Source organism: Mustela lutreola, chromosome 1, assembly GCF_030435805.1.
Source record: "Mustela lutreola isolate mMusLut2 chromosome 1, mMusLut2.pri, whole genome shotgun sequence".
Classification (NCBI taxonomy): Eukaryota; Metazoa; Chordata; class Mammalia; order Carnivora; family Mustelidae; genus Mustela; species Mustela lutreola.
In genome coordinates this window covers 109,522,717-109,547,321 of record NC_081290.1, presented here as the reverse complement: position 1 = coordinate 109,547,321, position 24,605 = coordinate 109,522,717, and the positions used below count along the sequence as shown (strand labels likewise).

Below are 24,605 nucleotides of genomic sequence, written 5' to 3'. Positions count from 1 at the left end.
GAAGCTGTAGATATACTTCCCTCGTGTAGCACCTTTTCTCCATTCACCTGGAACATGTTACCTCATGTGACAATAAATAGTCCAGATTGTCTAACTCCTGAGACAGAGCCATGTCACAATCACAGTGATTTGTTTAAAGAATCTTGCCCACTGCATAATTAGCCCATAGGTCACCATCTGTCTCTAAGTCCTCATAAAACTAACCATATGTTGTTTTCATCAAGGACTGCACTGAAGTAACATACACTCTGCCCCTAGAAAAATGCTACAAACCCATTTTTCCAAAGGTGGAGGGGCTGTGGGCTGTTGGCAACACATACTTCCTTCTCCATCACCACATTTTTTAAAAAAAAAAATTTTTCCCCACGACCACGGTTTATTATGAAGGTAAACCCTGATCCTCATGATGGGCTGATGGGTAGCATTTCTGGTAGCAAGCATGGGCACCAAGACCTCCAAACTTTTGGGGATTTGCAGTGATGGGGCTCAGGTACCAGAGCAGGGTCCAGTCATACTGGATGAGGACATCGTTGCTCTCCTTGGAAGCCTCATCCATGTTATTTCTGGTCCTAGGCCACCTGGACTTCAGAGCCTAACTGCATACATCTGGGCCATATGACCACCACCCTCCATGAAGATTCAGATGTCCACCCTGGCAAACCGTTCCTTACCCAAAGCAGAACAGGTTCCAGGAGCTCATCACGCAGCACACAAGGCTCAACATTCTCAGGGGCAGCCTGTTCACCTCCATGAGGCCGCCGTCCTGTGTGTGGCCACATTCTCGCACCCGAAGACCTGACCATGGAACCCATGGCTGCAGGTGTAGACAAGAGTTCCTTACTGCACAGAACCACAACCAGAAAAGCACATTTTTTTCTTAATTTCAACAATTTTTATTTGGTTTTGTTCATGCTTTGTGCGTGTCTACCAAAGCAAGTAAATCATTTCTAGAAATGTCTGAAGAGGTTCTTCAGAAGACATTGGGTAAACAGGCTCAGAGGCCCAGAATTTTAGTTCTTTTCTACCATTTGACCTAGTGATACAAACACACACACACAAGCAAATATATCTTCTAAACGATTCCTCCTCTCTATTGCCTACGGCATTTTGTAACTCGAAGTCATCAAACACCAACTTTTCAGTCAGACTGACTCTGCTTTAAAGTAGATAAATGAATCATGTTTTGAAACCATACAAAAACAGTCATCTGGGGCGCCTGGGTGACGCAGTCGGTTAAGCACCCAACTCTTGGTTTCCGCTCAGGTCATGATCTCAGGGTGGCTGAGATCAAGCGTCCGAGCTGGACTCCACACGGGGCATGGAGTTGGTTTCAGATTCCCTCCCTCTGCCTCTGCTCCTCCCCCAGCTTGCTTGCGCACTCTAATAAATAAAATCTTTTTTTAAAAAGTCATCAAATACTATTCTGACTTGAAAGCAAGAATCCTCAAACTGTTGAGTTCTGTTCCTCTCCTCCTGTCACCCACCAATGACTAAACAATTGGAATAAGCAGCACAAGATGTTCTAGATTTTAGGTCTGATTTCATTTATCTTTTAAGCAAAATAGGAATAAAAATTATCCCAAAAATGTGCCTACATGTAGTTTAAAATTACATGGCAAGGAACACTAAAGCCTTCAGACAACTCAAGAACCTTGGAATCTCCTGGTGGAAGTGGGTCATTAACACTGCTAAAAAGCAGAGAAACCAGCTCTTCATCAACTTGCTTCCCTTAGGGCATTGTAAAATTAATCTGACCCACGGTTTACAGAGTCAAGAATAAACTATATTTACAAAACTGGCCACAATTTCATCATTTAAAGAAAGGCCAAGAATTTCCTACAAAGCGATTAATTCCATGTGGCCTGGGAAAGTATTCGTTGAACAAAAACTGGTACAAAGAGAAATTCTAACTTTCTAGATCTCTTGACTCATTAATCCTTAAATTAACCCTTGTCACCAAAATCACCAAGCTCTCAAATATCTAAAGGTTTAGCACCTATGGAACTGGAGTTGTAAACTTACCAACTATTAATGATTGGCAGGGTTCCTCCTTTACGGATCAGAAATTCTGTTAAAAGCTATCTTCTGTTCTCCATCCAGAGCATTTACTTTACATACATCCATGGAATAGAAGATGAATTCTCTTGAGATTTTAAAGTTATTCCTCAGATATCTCGAGAGCATTCTGCCAGAGACTTAATGGATTTTAAGACTAGGTCCTAGAGTGGACTGAGTTTTCCTCAACTTACAATGGGGTTACATCTCAATAAACCCACTGTAAGCTGAAAATATCCTGCGTTGAAAATGTATTTAATACACCTAGCCTACCAAACATCGTAGCTTAGCCTAGCTATATCAAACATACTCTGATTGCTTACATCAGCCTATACATTGTCAAAATCATGTAATAGAAAGCCTGTTCCATTATAAAGTGTGGACGATCTCATGTAATTTATTGAATACTGTACTGAAAGTGAAAAACAAAGTGGCTGGAATTATATGAGTTATTTATCCTTGGGATTGCACGGCTGCCTGGGAGGTACAGCAGCTGCCACTGCCCAGCTTCACGAGACAGTATCTGGTCTAACTTCAAAATCTGAAGTATGGGTTCAACTGAATGTGTACTGCTTTTGTACCATTGTAAAGCCAGAAAATCATAAACAATCCTGAATCCAGGGACCATCTGTATTTGCAGTCTCACAGGGACACGGTAGTCCTTAGCACAAGCTGTGCTGGTTCATCATGTGCCTGATCAAGAGTTCCCCCCCACTTCTGTGGCAATGGCCTAGTGAGTCACCATGAAAAGAAACGGTAGTGTGATCGAAGGACGCAGAGATAGACGCAGCTTCCCATCCTGGCTCTGCCTCGTACCTTACTCTCACAGCCTTGGTTTCATCTTTCCTAAAATGAGAAAGCCACCTCCAAGCCAGGGTTAAGTATGAGTATTATACAAGAGCATGAAGGGTCCTTCACAAGGGGTCAGACCCACAACAGACACACAATAAATGAGAGCCATACTAAACAGGTCAGAGATGGTTCTGCCCGACCAAGCCTACTTCTTGTAATCCAGTATTAACAATCTTTTATTATTATGTTGTTGTTGTTGTTGTGTTAGTCACCATACAGTCCATCATTAGTTTTTGATGGAGTGTTCCATGATTCATTGTTTGCGTATAACACCCACTGCTCCACGGAATATATCCCCCCCCCACTTTCCGCTCTATTTAAATCCATCTAAAAAACAAGAGTACAAAGAAGACTAAGAGTTAGCTGGCTGAAGCCAGTGGGAGCTGGAGGCAGAGAGGAACTGAGAGGGGCAAACAGAGCAGACACTGGGACACTGAGCGCCAAGTGGCAATGGACAAATCCACTCTCCAAAGCCACAGGATGCAGAGCTTACAAGTCCCCTTTTCACGGGGCATCTGGGTAGTTCAGACAGTTAAGCGACTGCCTTCAGCTCAGTACATGATCTTGGAGTCCCAAGATTGAGTCCCGCATCGGGCTCCCCACTCAGCAGGGAGTCCGCTTCTCCCTCTGCACCCCCCACCCCATGCACACACACTCTCTCTCTCTTTTTCAAATAAAATCTTTAAAAAAAAAAAAGTCTCCTTTTCAAAGAATATCTAGTGACACAGATGAAAGCTCACTAAGGAGTGGTAAATTGGAAAAAAAGAAGCACAAATAGAAGTATAATATATATATACACACACACACACAAGAATTGGGGGAAAACGTAAAATTTCTTTAAGATATATAAATTAGCACAGACAAGCACTACAGACACATACTCCTCCCTCTTGTGCTCACAGTTATATACAGGTTCTCCGAATTTGGGGGGATGATTTGAACAGTTTATCTATGATGGGGGTGGCGGTTAAAAAGAAGGGCAAGCCCATGCTGTCAGTTTCTTTTCCAATGAGACAACAAAAATACTCATCTTTCCCCTCTAAGCTCTTCAACATACCTTATTACCTCAACAGTCTGCAACCTCCCAGCAACCACTGTTCCCCAGCTCCTTGGACTTATTCTCTCCTCTATCTGCCAGGTATCTGTGATTACTGATTGGGTGACCACCAGCCAGAGCCATGGGCTGCTTTTCTTCAGAATGAAAAGGAGGGTCAGGAAATATTACCCAAGCTTTTACATATCTCAATTACTGGGGGGAGGGGGGACCCTACGGTCTAAAATCTTTTCTAAATAATCAGGACCTCACACAATATTTTATGAACTTTTCCCTCTTTCATTAGAAACCAAAGTACAATATCCTGAGTAGTGTATCCAAAGTCATGCCCACCCAACTTCTTTAAAAGAAAAAAAAGTGATTTCCTTTCTCTGGAGGCCTAGAGTAGTCTCTCACCTTCTAGATTTCACATGATTTGTAAGAAGCTAAACAGTATTTTTTTAATCTCCCTCAGTTTATGGGCACACACTTACTTTTCTATCTTATTAATTAATAGCTTCCAATTACTTAACTCCAAAATCTCTCTGTAAATCTTAAAGTTATACTGCCAAGTCCACAATATCCATATATTTTTGCCTTTAAAAAAAAAAAGGGGGGGGGGGACACCTGGGTGGCTCAGTGGGTTAAGCCTCTGCCTTCGGCTCAGGTCATGATCCCAGGGTCCTGGGATCGAGCCCCGTATTGGGCTCCCTGCTCAGCGGGGAGCCTGCTGCTCCCTCCTGCTTGTGTGCTCTCTCTCTCTCTCTGAGACAAATAAAATCTTAAAAATAAATAAATAAATAAATAAATACACCCACCAGATTAGAGTATCTGAATATTTTGATTATCTTTGATTACCTAGACATTTTTGATTCAAAAGAGGTCATGACTGATAAAGATTTTCTTCCAGCATAAACTTAGCTATTGCTTTTCATTTAGTCCTCTACCCTGATATTCATGGAGATTAAAAACTGGTTTTATGCTCCACTTTAAGATAAAAACCAAAGTTGAAAACTGAATTATAAAACAATTCCCCTTATTTATCTTTTATTTCTATGACCAGAAAGGCAGCAGCATCAGCCCTGCCCATCAGCCACAATGCTCACACTCGGTACTGAAGGGCTGGCCCTTCTCCTCCAGAATCAATGAGGTACTGAATTTAAAAGGTTTATTGCTCTTAAAATTTTCCAACAGGCATGCCAACAAGAATCCTTCATTTTCCACTCAAACTCCAAGTGTCTCAACATCTGGCCTCTCCTACCCAAGCACGTCTGCTGATGTAAAATACACACCTTTCCCTCACCATATTGCTCCAAAATCGACTTCCAAACGCACCGAGTTGATCAGGACTGATCATCAAGCAAATGATGGGCTTGGCCAGGGTCTTTAACCCAGGTTGGTATGGCATTTGAGTCCATTTCTTTCAGACTGGTCCTGTGGCCACTCACACCAGTTTGCATCTGACAAGAGTCTCCAGAGAACAGAGCACAGAAGTCAGGAGGTGCCAAGGAAAATAGGATGGCCCCAGAGAAAGGGAAGCAGCAAGGCCACCCAGCCCTTGGGAGCACTGGCTCCGGGGCCCAGCTGTTCCGCCTCCCATCCAACTGTGCTATTTACTGGCTGTGTCAATGCTGAGTGACTTCACCTCTCTGTGAACCAGTTCCCACAGCTAGAAATGGAGATACTCACAGAGCTCATTCCTAGGGGGTCTGTTAGGATAAAAAGATAATCAAAGGAATAACCAGATGAAGTCCTCAGTTCAGTGCCTGGCGCATGGTCAACAACAAATATTAGCTATTTTCAGAAACCTGTTTACCAATTCGAGAACTAAGAATGCCAAGAGAGATTCAAGATCATTAATTACACCTTCCAGAGGAGCTGCCCAGATCACAAGGTTGTAAGATTCAACACACATCCTGTTTTCTAGCACTTACTAATTCTGGAGAGCTAAATAGAAAATGAAATTTATATTAAGAAAGAAATGCAAACATCTATGCGGAATTAATCAATTATGCAAGCTGTGTGGTCAGGAGGCAGTCCCAAGCATCAGTGACCTTCCCCGCTAGGGCATGAACTTGAAACAGGAGCTGAAAACCCCATCATCGCTGAAGAGCCAACCTACTGTGAAAAAGTTCACTCACCATGCCTCTAAACGCTTACCCCTGAAAAGAAAATAATGCTAGAAATAAATTCGATTTACCTACTCAAGAGATGAATTTCCCTCCCAGCCCTTTCCCACACAATAACCCCTAGATTTTTCCTTTCCTTCCACCAGTATTTATTAGCATTTATAATATGCCAAACCCTGTGCTGGGCTTGGGGGACAGGATGCAAACAAAACAGTCACAGTCTCTTCCCTTTCTGAAAGCTGAGAATAGTCTGCCCTTTATTTAGAAAAATCACGCCCTCTGAATTGGAGACTTGGGAAATTCACCACAGAGGAATGTGAAGTTCCGTAGAATAGACAGGACCTCCGAGCTCTAGGAAGAAACGAGCATTGAGAAAGGTCCTCCCAGCACACAGCATCTGAAAGTGGGAACAAACAACGTACCTGCCCACACCTGAACATTCTTCCAGTTCTTGCCTTTGTCCCATTCGACTAGGGAAGAAATAGCAAGTCACTCTGGTCCCACTCTCTCCGGGACAGGGCCACCTCCTTCCTTCCTGGTCCAGCACAGCTTTCTGCTCCTCCTCCAGAGGCCTCCTCTGAGCAGAGCAGGGCCCTGCCCCAAGGCACACTTCCCCACGACATGCCAGCTGAATGCTTCTAGAGAGAGGAAGGATGGGTCTGTCTTTCACCTGCATACACCCCATCACACTGATTACAAACATCAAGGACAGAGGGAGATGTGCTGGGTGAAGAAGTGGGGCGGAGGGCAGCTTTCCTTCACACAGAGCTGCTCACGTGGAACCGCCGCCACCACTGCGTCCTCAGAGAGGGCAAGGTCAGCTGCCACAAACCCTGTGTACCGAGGGAGCCCCCACCTGCCCTGCTCCCTCCAAGCCCCCAGTTCCTCCTGGCATTCTTCGGCATCCCCATGCTTGTCGCTCTTCCCGGAGCAGAACCACCACAACCTCAGCTGGTCGGAGGAAGGAAAAAAACTCTCAACCTCCATAAACCTTTGCCCCATTTCACACGTGAGCCAGGAGCCCCCTGAAGTCTTTGGAGCCCTAAACCAGCCAACCACCAGAGAAAGACTTAGCAGCACGACCCATGCAACTCTGCAGAAAGGATTCTGTTTTAAGAGAAAGCAAGGGAGCCCAAGAGCACAAGCAGAGTCAATGAATGCTTAACCAAAGGCCAGAGCTCCATTTTCTGTGAAATTTGATTATTTTTTTTAACGCTTCTTTGAAAGAACATCGTGATTCATTTTCCCAGTAAAACTGTAAGATAACAACAAAGACAGGAAAACTGCATTATGAGAATGCACTCTGACATCAAGGCTGCCTCATGCAGCTATCACTCTCCATCACCCATGTCACTTCTCAAGACTTTCTCTAACCCCAGCCACCTCGTGCAGCATCAAGAGGGCATCTGGGCTTATCTGTGGAAACCAAAAGCTCCCAGATTATGTTTATTCAAGTCAGATCTCCATAAACAATTGAAGGACAGACACGAACATTTTTTAAAAAAAATTATTTCCTTGCAATTACAGGAAATTTTATGAAAGAGTATATGTGAAATTTTTCACACACTTGTATTTATATGCCACATTAGATTTTTAAAAAAATCTTTTAGATCCAAAGGGATATTTAAATCATCCTTAAAGAGAATGTATATGCATATATGATGACTGGCTAAGAGATCTGCTCTGTGACATTTTCATTTTACACAACAGCATTTTTTTTTCCCATTAGTGATTCTCTCCTGGTTTCATCTAGGGAAAAACAAAAAACTTTCATACCTATTTGCCTAGATAAAACAGAAATACTAGGTGAAACAGAACCTATTCCTCTAAGAAAAATAAGCGCTTGCCCATCACAACTGTAAACATACATGTTTAGATGAAGGTTTTACACAAGAAGTCTGAGTAACTATTGGAGGTGGTGACCTCACATTATGATCGGCTCGTGCAGACCAGGGGCTGATGAAGCCAGCTGCCGAGACCAGCCCATCTGACCCCATGCATCAGTCTATGGGAACATCTCCTGACCCAAACTGCTCAGTTCTAGTGAGGCTGAGCTGTCTGCCTCACCTCTTTTACCCTGAGGCAAACTGGAAAGATTTTTGAGGGTATAATTACCCCTGCTCAGACTTCCAGGTAGACTGGGAGTCCCACCTATACATGCTTCTTCAACTTTGCTGGACAGAGCAGCGCAACCTAGAGAAGGCTGCCCAGAGAAAAGTCAAGGAGAGGAGGACAGACACTGGATCACGGACATGATGACCGTGAAAGCCAGCGTGAACCATGAATAACACTAGGGCACAAATAATTAAAAGAAAACTAGAAATCCTGTCTAATTCACTTGTGAGCAAATGGAGTTGTTTGATTTTAAAGCAAACCACAGAATTTTTAATAACACGAAGCCTACTTTTCCACTGAAAATGAGAACCCTGTCACTTAAGATTTACGACGTCAGCCACGTGCAGACAGGTACAGAAAGACCTTCGTCTCTGCTGCCCCAGCAGGGGCCGCGAGGAAGCATGTCACCTCGTCCCTGGAGTTTTCACCAACCGTAATTTCTGCGGAAAACGAGGGACTCCGCCTCCATCTCCACTCCCTCCTTTCTCGTGCCTCTTCTTAAATCCCTCCTGTGGGGGTCAAAGTTAATGACTTCAATCTGGCAACACAGGCTGACCATTAGAAACCCCAGAACCATTAAAAAGGGGAAAGAAAACTTTTACTAGAACAATCTGTTGGCCCTGAAGAGTCCCACCATGCTCTCCTATAAACATGAGCACTCATTTTGAGGAACTCCTCCTGCTTTGGCTCTCATTTTCTGTGATTTGTATAGAACAAATGGGGACGAAAAAGATATTTTAGTAACAAAATAACAAAAACTTGTAATTAAAGAGATGGGAAAACCTTTCTGAAGACACAGCAAAGCCCAACAGGGTGCGGCTAGCTTGGCGGGAACATCATTCCTCATCCCAAACTACGTACAGAGAAGAAGGGGGGCCACCTCAAAACTTCGTCCTTCCTCATGTTTTACCCAGATAACCCAGGTGATCATCACTAGCAGATGGGGACATCAGTAAGCACAGTCGGGAAAGCGCAACATCCCCTTCACGGAGGAGGACGTCCATGCTCAGAGCTTTCTGCACTCCGGCCTTGTAGGCTCCTCCTTTTCTCTCCTCTTGCCTTTATCTCAATCTTTGAGGCTAATCCCTCTGTAGGGTGTTAATTACTCAGTCCCAATCACATTACTCCACAAACAAGGACAACAGGCTACAATGAAATCCGAAATGGATTAACTTTGTATTTATTGCATTAACATCCTAATATACTATTAATTACATCATTAGCACATACTTTACAGCGCATTAAAAAGGAAAAGGTAATTCTTTCCCTTTGCCTTCAGCTCCAACCAACTTTGATTTTTTTTTTTTTTTCAGAAGAGCACTAGAAGTATTTCCAAGGAACACGTGCAGCCAACAGTCTTGCCTATGAATGTGATTTCTGTTCAAGGGACCCACAGCATAAAACCAAATGACACTATTTTTCTTTTCTTTTTTTTTTTCAAGATTTTATTTATTTGACAGACAGAGATCACAAGTAGGCAGAGAGGCAGGCAGAGAGAGAGAGGGAGAAGCAGGCTCCCTCTGAGCAGAGAGCCCGATGCGGGGCTTGAACCCAGGACCCTGGGATCATGACCTGAGCCGAAGGCAGAGGCTTTAACCCACTGGGTCACCCAGGCACCCCAAATGACACTATTTTTCACAAGACCAAATAGACACTGAGGTCACTTAGGAGAGATTACCACTAGTAATCTGATTCAGACTGGGATGCCGTCTGGGACCGAATTCATGCAAACCTGCAAGGAAAAGTGGACACACACCACACATGCAGTAACAAAATACAACGGAAAAGCACGCAGAAGAGATCTGCCTTCAGTTCGGATAATAAGTGCACGGCGGCATTCACCACACATTGATTTGCCACACACACACATGACCAGAAGCCTCATTGACAAGAAACCCACAGCGATCTCAACACTAAGCTTAAAATCACAAGTCTTGGGGCAGACAATCCTGCAGAATAATTTCTTCAGAAGTTCCTCAAGCTCCTTGTAAAATCAAGCCCAAAATATATTCCCACTAGCTTATTTTCCACATCACTAAAATTCAAAGATGAATTCACACCATATTCTTTATCAATCCCTCCCCGGCACTAATCCCACTACAGCTGAACCTTGAACTGCACAGGTTTGAACTGCATGGGTCCACTTAGTGGCAGATTTCTTTTTCTTCTAATAAATACAGTCACAGTACTGTAAATGCAGTCTCTCTTCCTTATGATTTGAACATTTTTCTCTAGCTAACTTTATTGTAATAACATAGTATATAACACATATATGTGTGTTACAAAATACGTGTAAATTAGCTATTTATGTTATCAGGCTTCTTGGCTATTAGTTAAACTTTGGAGGAGTAAACAACTATACATGAATTTTCCACTGCATGGGGGCTAGTGCCCCTAATTCCCATGTTGTTCAAGGGCCAACTGTTTATTGTCATTAATGCACCCCCTTATTGAAGTGCAAGCTCCCAGAAGGCAGGGATTATGTTGGTTTGATCTATATATCAAAGCACCAGTAACTGGAATGAAGGCAAGTGTGCATGGTACCCCCAAGAGATGGAAAATAACCACCATTAGTTGTGAATGCCCTGCGTGAACACAGTTCTTGGTATCCACAAAGAGGAGCAGCAGATCTGCTGATGTCTAGAACATAAAACGCAGTGTTCATCCAGAAGTTGCCCACCCTCTTCCTCCATCATCCCCTCAGCCCTAACCCAAATCCAACTTGTCAACTGAAATAATGTGGGCAAAGTGGCTTGAAGTCAAGTGTATGTATGTGACTCCCTTCATTTCTAACTTCATTTGACCCATTTGGGCCCAGGATTTCCACCTTTATTCTTAATACACCAGTATAAAACTTCCTTCATTTTGTCTCCAGAGATGGCATGTATGGTTAAAAAGGAGGAAGAAAATTAGCCCCACGGTCCTGACAAATTTTCAGGGAGAGCACGCTGTGTGAAGGCAAGAGCTGGTAGGAAGAGCAGGAAGAGAGCAGGGAGTCCCGGGTTTACGTTCCCTCACACAACCACATGACCTTGTCTGTGGTGCGGGTCCTCCTAACAGAAGTGTTCTCATCCGCGATACGGAAATACGTCAGCAGCCCACCCTCAGGCGTTAAGGGGAGTGAGTAGGAGATCATGTATAAGGCGCCCCACAGGGAGCCTGGGTCGTGGCAGGTGTTCTGTAAACTGCACCTGCAGGACCCACGGCTTCACCACTTCCCAATTCCCAACCAACTTCCACTGAATAGTCAATAAGTCTTTGTGGTATTTATACACACATACAGACTCTGGAACCTGCCACAGTCAGCCAGCTCCCTCTCAGCCCCCAGCCCCACCCTCCAATCCCAAAATACATGCCCCCCCCCACACCGAGCCAAAGGCCACGGGACCCACCAGACCCTGTGGCACATGAGCTTTTCTTGAGGAAAACGAGTGGTGAGACCTCACAGGGCACCTCCTGAATTATCCTTACTAATTAGGACACTGGACTAGTGCCATCTTATGAAAACGTTCTTCAGTCTTCAACATTAAATATAAGCAGTCAAAACGTGCATCTCTCTTTATTTAAAATTTCCCAGTTACTGAACAAGTATATAGGCCCAAGTATCAATGAAGCCAGAGATCATGTGTAAAACTCAACTTTGCTTCCCAAGCACTGTCATACTGCAAAAGCACCCAAAACAAGCTCAAGAACCATTGAGATGACTGAATGAACAAATCACCCACAGGTGAGAAAACATATTTACAAGTGAGGAGCGAACACACAGGTACTCGAGAAGACAGACCCTATTTCTACTTTTACCTGTGGGCTTTCCAGATCAAAGGCACCGCCTGAAAGAATCCTGTATCATACTGAAAAAACTGGCTCCTGGTAAAAGTCTCTTTTCAAAAATTCTATGGTTGCCCCATGCTAACTTGGCCCTGTCCCCAGTTTTCAAGTGGAAAAGCCTAACGGACATCTGCCTCCTCGTGGCATAGGAATATCACCACTGCAAAGCATCATAAACTTGACTTCAGAAAAGATGGAGGTACCAAGAGAGTCATGTCAAGGAGCATCATGGACAATTTCTTCTCAGAGCGCCCAAGGTTCTAGATTCAGTCTGCTTCCTTGGAGTAACAGCAAATAATGACATGAAGACATCTAAAATTTGAGGTCCAGTGCCTCCTCCTCCCACAATTTCCCAAGCAAATGGACTGGTGGCCAGTTTCAAGAGAACAGCATTCTCACAATTCCTTCACCTGACCCTTCCTTGGAGAGAGGTCAGAGCAAAAGTGATTTCTTTAGGTCAGGACAGATGTTGAAAAAGCACTAGATCTAGACTCCAGAAATCTATCTTTAGTCCAGACAGTGCCCCAAACCAGGCGTGTGTCGCGGGTGATTTATTTTACTTCTCTGGACACCAATCTCAAATGTGAGAGGAGACACTGTAGAAGATCGAGAAGGAAGGCTCTGTGCTGCTCCCCGACATGCAGACTACACATGCAGTTTAGAAGACGAGCCAATTTTGCTCTCCCGCCGCTGACTAAATCCTATTTTTAAATCTTGTTTCTCAGTCTCCTGAAAATGTTGGCCTGACAAAATAAGACACCACGAAACAATCTGGAAGAGCCAGTGCTTAATATTAAAGCAGTGAGCATCAAGGCTCCCTGACGGCACGTGTGGAATCCAGAGTCCAACAGCAGCTGACCCCTCCCATGCCAGTGCAGCCACATGGACCAGGAAAGTTCTTCTTTAAAGGCAGTCTCATGTTAGAAGAGGCTGTACCACTATTTTCTTTTAAAATTGAGGTAAAACTACTTCCGATTCATTTTAAAAGGTACTATTCTGAACTATTACAAGAAGAGTGTATCTCTTTTTTTTTTTTTTAATTTTTTATAAACATATATTTTTATCCCCAGGGGTACAGGTCTGTGAATCGCCATGTTTAAGAGTGTATCTCTTTTATTTTTCCTCCTTGCTCCCTCTTTTCCACTAATCACCGAAGACCCTGGAAAAATCCCACATTTCCCCATTAACTGCCTTCTCAGAGCTGCAGCAGGCCTCCTGCAATTTTCTGAGCCAGGGCATCGTTGCCAAGGTAACAAATATGCAGATGAACTAGGTCACCCAGTAGTATTTCACTAATAGGCAAGGAGATAGATTAAAACCTTCTATTCTTTCTTCTCCATTTTATCTTATGAGGAATTTATTGGGGGCTTTTACAACAGACCTGATGATTCTCCTTTGGCAATGTGGTTTCCAAAACACAAAGGTCCAAAGAGAGTTGGTTGCAGTTAATCAAGCGAAAAGCGGCTTCTGTTGAGAGAGTCTCAATGGAGAATGGAAAGGGGGTCCTGGAGCACTGAGTTGAATTCTAGACACTTGTTTTCAGAGTTCCCTGACAGGGAACCAACAATGGCACAGCACATGCCCGGGTGCCAACTCCTCACACAAGTGGTTAGAATCCCCATTCTGATCTTCCCACCAAGCCAGCGGCACGCACAAGAAACTCACAGTCCCCCAGTTGGAGGAGGGACTTTGGCTTCCAAATGGAAAAGGGGAGCCAAGGAGGTGGTGCTGTCCAGCCCCTGGACAAAAGCAGGGAACTGAATGCCCTGGCAGTTGGGAGGAAGAGGGGGCCAAAAGCCAAGGGTGAGGGGCTGAGCGAGGGCAGCCTTCTCCTTTGGCAGATATCCTGGGATGGCCCCCACATGGGGCCACCACCACACACGCTGCCAAAGGCGGCTTCCCGGCCACCCTTCAGGAAAAGTAAAGAAAGCCTCCGAGGGTGGGGGCATAGGGGTGGTTAAAATCCATTCCAAGGACCGCAGGAACGAAAACAAAGAGATGCTCTAGAAGGTCACAGGCAGAGATGAAGAAACATTTGTGTGTATCGGCAATCCAATTAGAAAGCCTGGCTTGGCAGAGGCCAGGCGAGGCTCCCCAGAGCTACAGAACCCTAGAGCACCAGGACACCATGATTTCTAGTGTTCTCAGTTGCAAACAAAGACCCATTGTGTTTTCCCAGGCAGCCATGCTGCCAATTTGTCTCACACCTTCCAAAGAGGCCTAATTATGAGTCTCTTCCTCGGCTGTCTGCCTTTTGCTCGGCTCGATGAAGAATAAACATGTATTTCGCTATTCTAAAGGAGGTTAGGAGGGGCTGCAGAGAGGCAAGCAAGTTGGAAACAATTTCCTCCCGTTCAGACCACAGTAAGGGGCAAGGCATTTTGGCCATCTCCACAGACACCATGACTGGTGGACCCAGGCCCACAAAGCCTGACATTTCCAAGTTTTCTAATAATAATTGGCCTCTTTGTTCATTTCTCTGAAGGCATTCCCTACGCTTCCCACCTGGTCCCGTGGAGTTCTTCAGTGAGACCCAAGGCCACCTGTCCTCCCACCAAGCCCAGGCCCGTGAGGTCCATGTTGCCGACTGGATGCTCTGTGTCCCACTTCTGAGAGTCCTTTCATTTTCCCATTTCGTAAAAGTGGTTGTGTCTCCGAAAGTTAAAAAGGAATTAATTTTATCAAGGTCTGCAGGATGACAAAATAAAAGAGGCATTAGGCCTCCCAGACTTTTAAATGAGCCAACTGTGCCAATGTCACATGAATATGGTGACCAGTAACAGAGGCTACAGAGGATCACAGAAATCTGTTTTTACCATATGTCTCACTAAGCAAAGAAAGGGCAGTACTGGGTGTTAACGTCATGTTTTTTTTTTAAGTTAACAGCTCTTTTCTGTTCCTAAGTCCATCACACTTCTGAAAAAAAAGGGATTTTAAAACTACTGCTGCCTAGTTGCTAAAGAACCTCTTCTTCCACAGGTTCTTCCACTTACCCTCATGGTTTATAAAAACTTCCCTGTTCCCATTATTCCCAATGCTTGAAAACAAAGGGCCAAGAATATGAAGATGACACAACAGAAAAAGCCAAAGAAAGTTCCATAAGGATATTCAGAGAGAGAAGCTGTCCCTGGGACATATGGATCTATCCTTACACAGCCCCACAAAAGGGAAATTTAAGCTTTCCCATCATTTGTGTGCTCCCAGAAGACTGCAAAGTTGTTTCTCTAACGTGAACACTGAAATAAGGTCACCAAGTTTATATTTAATAACCTCTTGAAGGGGTGCCTGGCTGCCTCAGTCAGTTAAGAGTCTGTTTTTGGCTCAGGTCATGACCCAGAGTCCTGGGATGGAGCCCCGCACCAGGCTCCCTGCTCAGTGGGGAGCTCGCTTCTCCCACTGACACTGCCCTCTTTCTCAAATAAATAAATAAAATCTTTAAAAATAAAGCAACATCTTGTATTTGTAGAGTGCTTTGCTTTTTAAGGTGGCTTCACTGACAACGTGTCATTATAAATGTCACATCGGTTTTTTGATAAAACCCATATAAGACTGGCTGGAAAATGAGCTACCAATACATTCTACAGATGAGAACAGGGAGGCCCACAACAGGTACAAGGTTTAGAAAATGATCCAGCTGAAGGGTGGTGGCTCTGGACTAGACTCCATCCCCCACCCTCACCCCTTAGGCTGGGCTCACTCTGCAACACCTCCCCGCTCCAGGCTCTCCACAGGGGAAGAATGTCCACCCTGGACTGGTCCATGCTGGAAATGAACGAGACCTACATCATCTTTAATACCAGACAACTGTAGGCCATTGTGTTGTGAATTCCTGCACAGCAAACCCTGGTCAGCCAATGAAGGCAAGAGTATTTTTGTCTTCTACTATTTCTTATGGGTTAACTAATCGCCCCCTCCCGCCAAACGAAAACCAATCCTGGCCTGAAGTACCACTGAAGCCCTGCAATGTGGGTGTTTAACAGCCGGACTTGGAGAAGAAGCCGGAAATATTCCCAGGGCTTTCAGGGAAACCGTCTGATGAGGGCTTGAACAGACAAAGGAGGGCGAATGAGAGAGGGCAATTACCAGGGAATTTAATTCCCTATAAACACCAATTTGGAGTAATTGACAAGAGGGTGAGGGGTGCCTTTCTTTCCTCCTTAGCAGGATTTCTTTACCTCAGCTGGATAATTGCTTCCGTTCTGCAACTGCCTAAACCCACAACTGGGTACTAGCAATGCCATCCACATACAGACAACCAGAATCAGGCTCAGAACGGAAGCACGGATGATGTCATTAAGTTTTTACCAATAACCAATACTTTACCAGGGCACAAAAACGTTCATTACCTTGTGTTAAGAGTGTTTTCTCTGACCAAGGTGTAAAACTTGGAAACAAAGTATCTATCTCGTGTTACAGTGTCACCAGAAGCCTATCAAGGAAACGTTGCCACAGAAAGCGGTTGCTTTTCCCCCCCACTCCTCCTTTTTTTTTTTTTTTAATTTTATTTATTTATTTGACAGACAGAGATCACAAGCAGGCAGAGAGGCAGGCAGAGATAGAGGGGGAAGCAGGCTCCCCACTGAGCAGAGAGCCCAATGTGGGACTCAATCCTAGGACCCTGGATCATGACCTGAGCTGAAGGCAGAGGCTTTAACCCACTGAGCCACCCAGGCGCCCCTCCTCCTCTTTTTCCTTTAAGAACCTCCTGAGTAATTTCAATAGCACAGGGAGCCCCATTTTCTCGGTCACACCTCTCCCCTGCCTGGCCATCCCAAGTAACGAGTCTCAGCCGGCAGCTGGATTCTCTGCAGCCCAGCCTGCTGCATGCTCCTCTAGCCACACCCCATACAGCGGACCAGGAAAGAAAGGTGCACCACATCCATTTCAAAAGGAGCTTTGCACATGGTCACAAACTCCTCTGGCCTCATTCTCATTACGGAAGTTTTCCGTAAAATGTACGAGGTGCCGCCAGGCATAGAATCTATGTGGTATGGACTAGCGCCAGGAAACGGCCCAGCAAGGAAACGAACTCCTGTTTACTAAGTGCCGACTACATGCCAGGCACAATGCCAGATGCCGCTACTTCTTTCATCTCATCCAATTATCTGTAGAACACTGTGGATATCCCTATTTTACAGATGAGGAAACAGAGGCCCAATATAGGAGTCTGCCTGCCCGAGGTCACAGTGCTGGCCAGCGGCACGACTTGAACAGGAGTCAAACTCTAAGTCTAGTTCTATTTCTACTCATAACCTAAGCCACGCCCCTCGAGGGTGAAGTGGTTCCTGTTAGCCAGGCTGCCAGCATTAAGGAAGAGGAGGGACCCTGACGAAGGCTCTGAACAGGAGGGGAACTCTAGAGGTCACAAAGACTCTGACAACATGGGTGAACTTGGTCTTGGACCCCAACACCCCACCTAAGAAAAGTAGTGTTCATAAAGTAGTAATATTTCCAAGAAATGCCACAACGTCTTTATTTTTTTAAAAGGAACTTTTTAAAAATGAACTCTGAGATACAATTTACTTAAAATACTCACTTTGATTGTACAGTTAAGTGTGTTTTGACAACCATATACACATGGAATCCTCCCACAATAAAGATACAGAATATCCCCCCTCCCTGCAAAAGTTCCCTTATAGTAGTACTCCCTACGGTATTCCTCTGGACAGATTATACCACAACTGGTTTCACCATTCACTGGGTGATGGGCACCAAGGTTGTTTCCAGTCTTCAATTATTATGAGTAACACTGTGTTTATTATTATAAACACACGCAAGTCTTTATGAGTATGTTTTCATTATCTTTGGTAGCTACTAAATGTTTTTCCAACAGGACTGTACCACTTGACACTGCAATTAATGGCAGAGTTTAGAAACTGACCTACAGATGTCTTTTCAATCTGCTGCTTGCCTGATACTATCACCACTGAGCTGGTAAAAAGAAGGTCTGTGGTCTAAGAAGTGGTTATCTGAGAATTTCCTCCCTGTTTTTCTATTGAGAAAACCAGAAACACCTGGCCCATTTCAAAATTTCTTTCTGACAAAGCTCCATTTACACACCTCTCCCTCAACCCCCATTACCACAGCCGCCTAGGTGCTCACAGCCTTCCTGTCACCGCCTGCTCCAAAGCCCAAGCGAAGCCACACAACCGCCCGTCTCTCTTCCAAAACGTGCCAGTCTCCAGAACCACAGTCCTCTCCTCTCCTTCGTCACCTCCTGCAAATCAAAACTTCCAGCCCTCTGTTTAGTTGCTCCACATTTAGGAATGAGGAAGGCAATCTGATTAAGTGGACCTTTTGCATCAAAGACTCGTCATAACGGTACATGAAGATGTTCAAACAGAGGTTAAAGAGCCCGCAGTCTTGACAATCCTGCAATACTGCTCTTACTCCAAACAAGGCCCTAACATGTACGACACATGGCAAGGCAATGAAGTGGAGAATGAGAGGTGGGTATAGGAGGTAAGGCAGGGAACATTTATTTTTCATTTTAGGACAGGAAGTTCACTGTGTTCATAGGCTAGACCTGGAGTCATATTCTCTGTCCCCCAAAGTTGTTTCTCAGTTCGTTTCCTTCTATACGTTTGAACTCACAAATTCTCAGAAACTCTCATGTTCTTTTTATACTAGAACCCAGAGTCACGGCAACTCGGTGGTGGCAAGGTAGGTCACTGGTAAGCGGCATGCGGCTATCTCCTCTCAAAGAAGACCTTTAGTGGTTTTACGACTGGTTCCTTTAGACTGGGCACCCCACCAGGGACGTAGCTGAAGAATCTCCCAGACTTATCATTAACATCACATGCTTTCAAGAAGCTGACAAAGGACATTTGCCACGAGTCTTCTGTCAAAGACCAGATTTCAGAAACTCACACATAAAGGCAACGCTGCTCTCAAAATTAGTCTGTTAGTAGATTTTGTGCCTAAAACCACTATCAGCCAGCTCACAAGAGGGCATGGCAGACAGACGAAATCAGTGCCTTCGAGACATCAGCACCACTGGGCTTTCTGTTTTCTGTCTCTTCTCTCATGATCAGAGTTCTCCAGAGGGCTCCCGTCTCAGCCAGGCAACGGACAAACACATCTGGCTTATGCAACCATCTCAGAGTTCTACTGGAACACACACTTTCAAGTGGATAAGAAATGTTTCAATTAAACAACATAAAGTTAATGTACCAAAGGAGTCCAACTTGCTTTGGTGGATGGGCCCCGTGCCAAGTGACAGACACGACTCTCCTTTGCCATGGAAAAGGGAACTGGTGTCCACCCACATGGGCTCCTCAAGATTTCTTACCTCCCCGTGACTTACTCCGGAGCGTGAGACCCATACCTGCCATGAGCAATTAGAGAAGCCACAAAACTCCTCTAATCACTGCTGTGCCCGCGCAGACTCTAAGGCAGCCCAATCCTAATAGGCACTTGAGAAACAACTCCTTTCTTAAATCTCTGGAATTATCTGGTCATTGTGAACTAGGACACTCATCACCTGCCATTTCCTTTACCCAGTCTGAGGCTAACTTAACTTTTGCAGCTGGATGAAAACGGGGTGAGGCGGGTTGAAAAGAGGAGAGTATTAGTACTTCTAATCATGCAGCCCTGCAGTAAGGTCCTGGTGCTCTGTAGGTCAGGGGTGTCACGGCCGCAGGGAAACTCAACTGCATCATTCCAGGAAAAGAGGTCAAAACGCTGTTCATACAAGGACTCTCTCCATCACCAATCGCTCAAGCTTCATATATGTTCTAGTCTTGATAACTAACAAACAAATAAAGGTAATTATTTTAGTCAATTCTTGAATTTTGTGAAGACTTTGCCACAAATTGATTGCTTTGTAATGCTAGGCAGATTTTTAACTTATTTGACAGAGGTATAGCAAGAAAGGGAACACAAGCAGGGTGAGTGGGAGAGGGAGAAGCAGACTCCGCACTGAGCAGGGAGCCCGATGCAGGGCTTGATCCCAGGACCATGAGATCATGACCTGAGCCAAAGGCAGACGCTTAATGACTGAGCTAGCCAGGCACCCCAGTGCAAAGCAATTTCTTACACTGAAAGCTGTTTTAACATCTCCTCATCAAAATGACAGAGTTACCGTATCTCTGACACCATGCCATTCTGGAACTGAGGAACTAAGATGAATTAGCAATGAACTGTCATAAAATAGCAAACACGACATGGGATGTCGTGTAGGAATAAGGCCTGTAGGAACCATGAAGTCATCTCCCTGCCATCACCTAAGCAGGAATGGGACTCGTTCTACAATGCCATATGCAGTCTGAGGTTCTAATTTTCAAGATATGTGAACAAACTGGAACCAGCCCAGGATACTTATATCTAGAGAAAGTGATGTTCCCAAATGTGTAAAAAAGTTTTGCAACTATCCTTGAAATCCAGAAGAAAAGAAACGGAAAGCAGAGTAATTATTGAGCACATACTCTGTTCTAGGTACAGCGGACCCTTGAACAATATGGTTGAACTGCACGGCTCCACTCACACAAGCATTTTCCCCCTGATAAGTACAGTATAGTACTTTCCTTATGATTTTTCTAAATAACATTTTCTTTAGCTTACTTTATTATAATAATACAATATAAAACACATATAACATACAATATATTTGTTAATTAACCATTTATGTTATCAATAAGGCTTCTGGTCAACAGCAGGCTATTAGCAGTTGAGTTTTTGGGGAGTCAAAATTATGTGCAGACTTCTGACTGTGGAGGGAGGGAGGTTCGTGTCCCAACCCCTATATCGTTCAAGGATCAACTGTACATTTCACAGGACTCTTCACTTAATCTCTAATACAACCTTAAAACGAGGTTTCATGCCTTTTGTACAAATTTGGAAACCAAGGCTCAAAGATATTAGGCAGCTTATTGCAGAAACATCGAGCTGGCATTTCTCAACTCTTCTGTCCCCCTTAGTTATGACTTGTGCTTCTCTCTGGGTTTTTTAATTTTGTTTTTCTTTTTTTTTTCTTTTTCTTTTCTTTTCTTTCTTTCTTGTTGTTGTTGTTGTTGTTGTTAAAGCAAAGAACTATTTCAGAAAGTCTGGTGGTCTGCTGACATCATCATAAATCCTAAGGTTTGGAAGAGTCAAATAAACCATTTTAATATAACCTTGAAGCAATAACTGGGTTATCAGCATGTCAGGGAAGAAATATGCCAATTATGAAGGAATCACTTGGCTAAGGTTCAACTGTGAGAATGCTAATTAATTCAACGAAAAGAATGCTGCACCGCCCTTCCACAGTTGGTGCCAGGACTGACCTGTGGACAAGGCCACCAACTTAAACCACAGCAGGTGAGAAAAGCTAAAACGGACCTCTGGTCCCCCACCGCCTTCCATGCACGGCAGCTGCCTCTCACTGTGCCCTCCGGCGGGAGAGCTCTTGAGTCTTTAGCCCAAAGAATGCCCACAGGACAGCAAGCATACAATTTTGAAGCAAAATATTATGCAGATACTGCAGTTCGTTTATAATTCTAATTTAAAATGCCTTGTATTTACACAGCCTTTAATTAGTTCAGCCCCAAACTGTCCATCCCTCAGAATATTTCATCCCCAGGAATAACTGTAGGAGGAGTCAGTTTGTAAGGACTTCCAAACAGTCTAACACTGGAGGTATACACGTGGCTATTTAAAGCTCACCCACTTTGAGTTATGTGTGGTTTTTGGTACTAGAGCTTGGCTGTCTATCCAGGATTGCTCAGGAAAGCCACGGGCCACTGTAGAGTATGCTCCCCTCTTCTGCCTGGAATTCATGCAACTGCCCTCATCAGAAGCAACTGCAGCTCTCCCCGGGGAATGCAGTCTGCAGAGTGTGTTCCAGTCACCTGACGCGGGGCTCACTGAACAGCATCTCTTGGTACAGCGATCTCAACTGCTCTTGGCAATCAGGAGCATGGAAAATCATGCACATCACAACAGTCTATATTTTACATCAGGACGTCCTAAATAGGCTCTCTGAATCAAAGGAAAAATCTACTGAACTATATTCATGTGATGTAGTCGCAAATGGGCCAAAAGAAGCTTGATTTGTGCAGATTACCCACACCCTTGAAACAGTCCTCATTATGTAAAGCAACACATCAAGTCCAATTCTAGCTATACCCCATTCTCTAAGGTCAACGCTCAGATTTGTACTTGTAAAGAAAAGAGGATGAACACCAAACACTTAGGCCACAAAACCTGCCAAAGCATTAGACTCTCCTCACAAGCTACTCAGGGAAGATAAGGAAACATCTATCTGTACAGCATACGATTTCTGGATAATGCTGTAAAAGAGATACAGTGTTTAAGAATTCTCTATATACCTATGTCAGCATTTAAACATTTTCCACTGCCCATCTCACTCTCTACCTTTTCCTCCAGATCAAACACTATTATCCAGGAAATCTATTTTGAAGTATTTCTGTATTGGGATCCTTGTTTTTAGTTTTCAAACACAGCATAATGGCTATTATTAGCAATGGCTCAAGGGGGAAAGTTTACACAACCATTGAACACATATGAAAGGAAATGAGAAATTGAATAAAAAGTCTTTTCTATTCCCCAATTTTTATGACTATCTTTTAATGAAGAAGAACAGAAAATGAAAGCTTGGTAAGGAAATGTAATTTGAGTCTAAAGAGGCTTTACTAGGAGTCTCAATCCAAATTAAAAAATAGATTTTCACCTTTAGGAGGCATTTATGAATAGTCCTGAAGTGAATGTGCTTCGCAAGGCTTAAAGAAAAAAAATCTTCATAAAGTGGCGAGGTGCAGACGGACCACAGCAAAGGACCTTCCTTGGGCTCAGCTCCCCAAGGCGAGAGAGCCCTCCATCCCAGCAGAAATTCCACTCAGAAGCCCAAATTACCATAGCAGACGATCATCCCTGATGCAGGGAGTTCCTCAAGGAAAGCGCACTATCACCTTCCTCACTACCCACGTTCTGGGTGTGATCCTGCACTGCTGGCTAGTACAATTCCCGGCAACTAGAACACCCAAGTTCTCAGAAAGATGGGGGAGAAAGCTCAGAGAACCACATGCTGGGATTCCATTAGCTAAGTATCCCACACAAAGACTTTCCCTAAAAAACAACTGTTGAAGTAGAAAGCAGTCGCAAGAAAAACATTTCCATATGCTTGGTAAAAAGTGCAGAGGATGGCACATACATGGAGACAGGCCATAAAATCTTAGACATTAACCCCTCACCCACTGAAGTCATGTGCTTTCTTTAAAGAACTCTAAGAAAGGAAAGGAAAGGAAAGGAGTCTAATACTCGCCATTTTTCTCTTTTCATCTTGGTTTCCAAGAAGCTCAGATTTAATCGTGATGTTCATTCGCAACAACTTCCATAGCCCGGCTGGTTTGGTATCATCCTTTCCCCTTTCTCTTGGTTCTGACCATTTACTTGTATTTTATTAGTCCTGGGGTCTACATATACATTTTGTTACAATTCTCCTTAAATACTTTTTGCCTGTGATCAGATTGCATAGTTTAAGAAACATTGGAATGCCTTCAAGTTTATACACACTGTGTTATAACTGTGGAGCCTTCTTCATTACAGAATAACATACTAGACATAAGCTGGTGGAGAGTGAATGAATGACCAAAAACAACCCTATTTCAACCCAAAGGATTCTCTGCTACATTATGCAGCGCCCTCCCCCCACCTTGGTACACAAACCTACCTGTGATAAGAAGCCTTTGCTGCCTTTTAGAGTCCATTGAACCCCTTTTAAGATTCTGATTTTTAAAAAGCAACAGACACCCTCGCATACACACATACAATGTCTGACACAGAACTCTAAGGCTGTCACAGACCCATCCGGGATCCTATAGAGATGATGGGGACAAAGGTAGTCTCCACTGCAGGCAGCCACATGGGGTCCCTCCTGTGCCCAACCTGCCCCTCAGGGCAGCTCCACACAGAGCTACAGGCTCCCCCCACCCCCAGTGCCTGTCCCCAGGGAATTGCCACCTAGAGGACCAATCTCCTGTGACAGTGCAGATCCCAACAATGGCGAGTGACAAGAGAAAGAAGCCAGGCTCCAGACCCCAACCAGAAGCTGGGATTTTCACCCTCTCCAGTACTGAGTGGCAGCATGCTTCCTCTCTGAGCGGTGGGGGGAGTGGGGGTGGGGATGGGGGAATAAAAACTGTATGTATATAAAATAAGTTCCCACTGATAGAGGAAATAAATGCAGTGCCTTGTTTTTACCCACAAAAAAAAAAAAAAAATTCACACGGTGCTTCCCTCATCAGTCTCTCCCCCGGATATTTCTCTGTGATTTGCCTTTGAGGACTTTTCCCCCCTAGCTCCAAAACCTTAGTAGTCACCCTCAAAAATACATATTTGTTTCTTCTTTTCCCACCACTCCCTTTAAATTCTTTTGTTGCTCCCCCAGATAAAGTTGCAGTTATCAGTAAATGGTATTTATTTCTATTTATTTACTGTTCATTTCTATTCTATTTATTTCTATTTACTTCTATTTATTTTTATTTATTTATTTCTATTTACTGAGCAAGGCATCTCTTATCATAGACCAAGCTTACATCTCTCCCTTGTGTTAAGACCTCAATGTAGAGGGTTTTAGATAGCAAATTAGGATTAGA

General features: G+C 44.1%; 1 protein-coding gene across 3 annotated transcripts in view; it reads right to left on the bottom strand.

The window, feature by feature from the left end:
• TSPAN5 (tetraspanin 5) overlaps positions 1 to 24,605 on the bottom strand; it is a 177,472-nt gene that overhangs the window by 96,662 nt on the left and 56,205 nt on the right. Inside the window, exon 1 of one of the 3 annotated variants that reach the window (XM_059172523.1) lies at positions 6,492 to 6,524. The exons of 1 other annotated variant lie outside the window; for it this stretch is intronic. In XM_059172523.1, the coding sequence (XP_059028506.1) occupies positions 6,492 to 6,509 (18 nt within the window). In that variant the 5' untranslated portion in view covers positions 6,510 to 6,524. Of the gene's footprint in view, positions 1 to 671; positions 795 to 6,491; positions 6,525 to 24,605 lie in introns of those variants that run through there. One more of the 3 variants, XM_059172515.1, reaches the window with a different exon arrangement.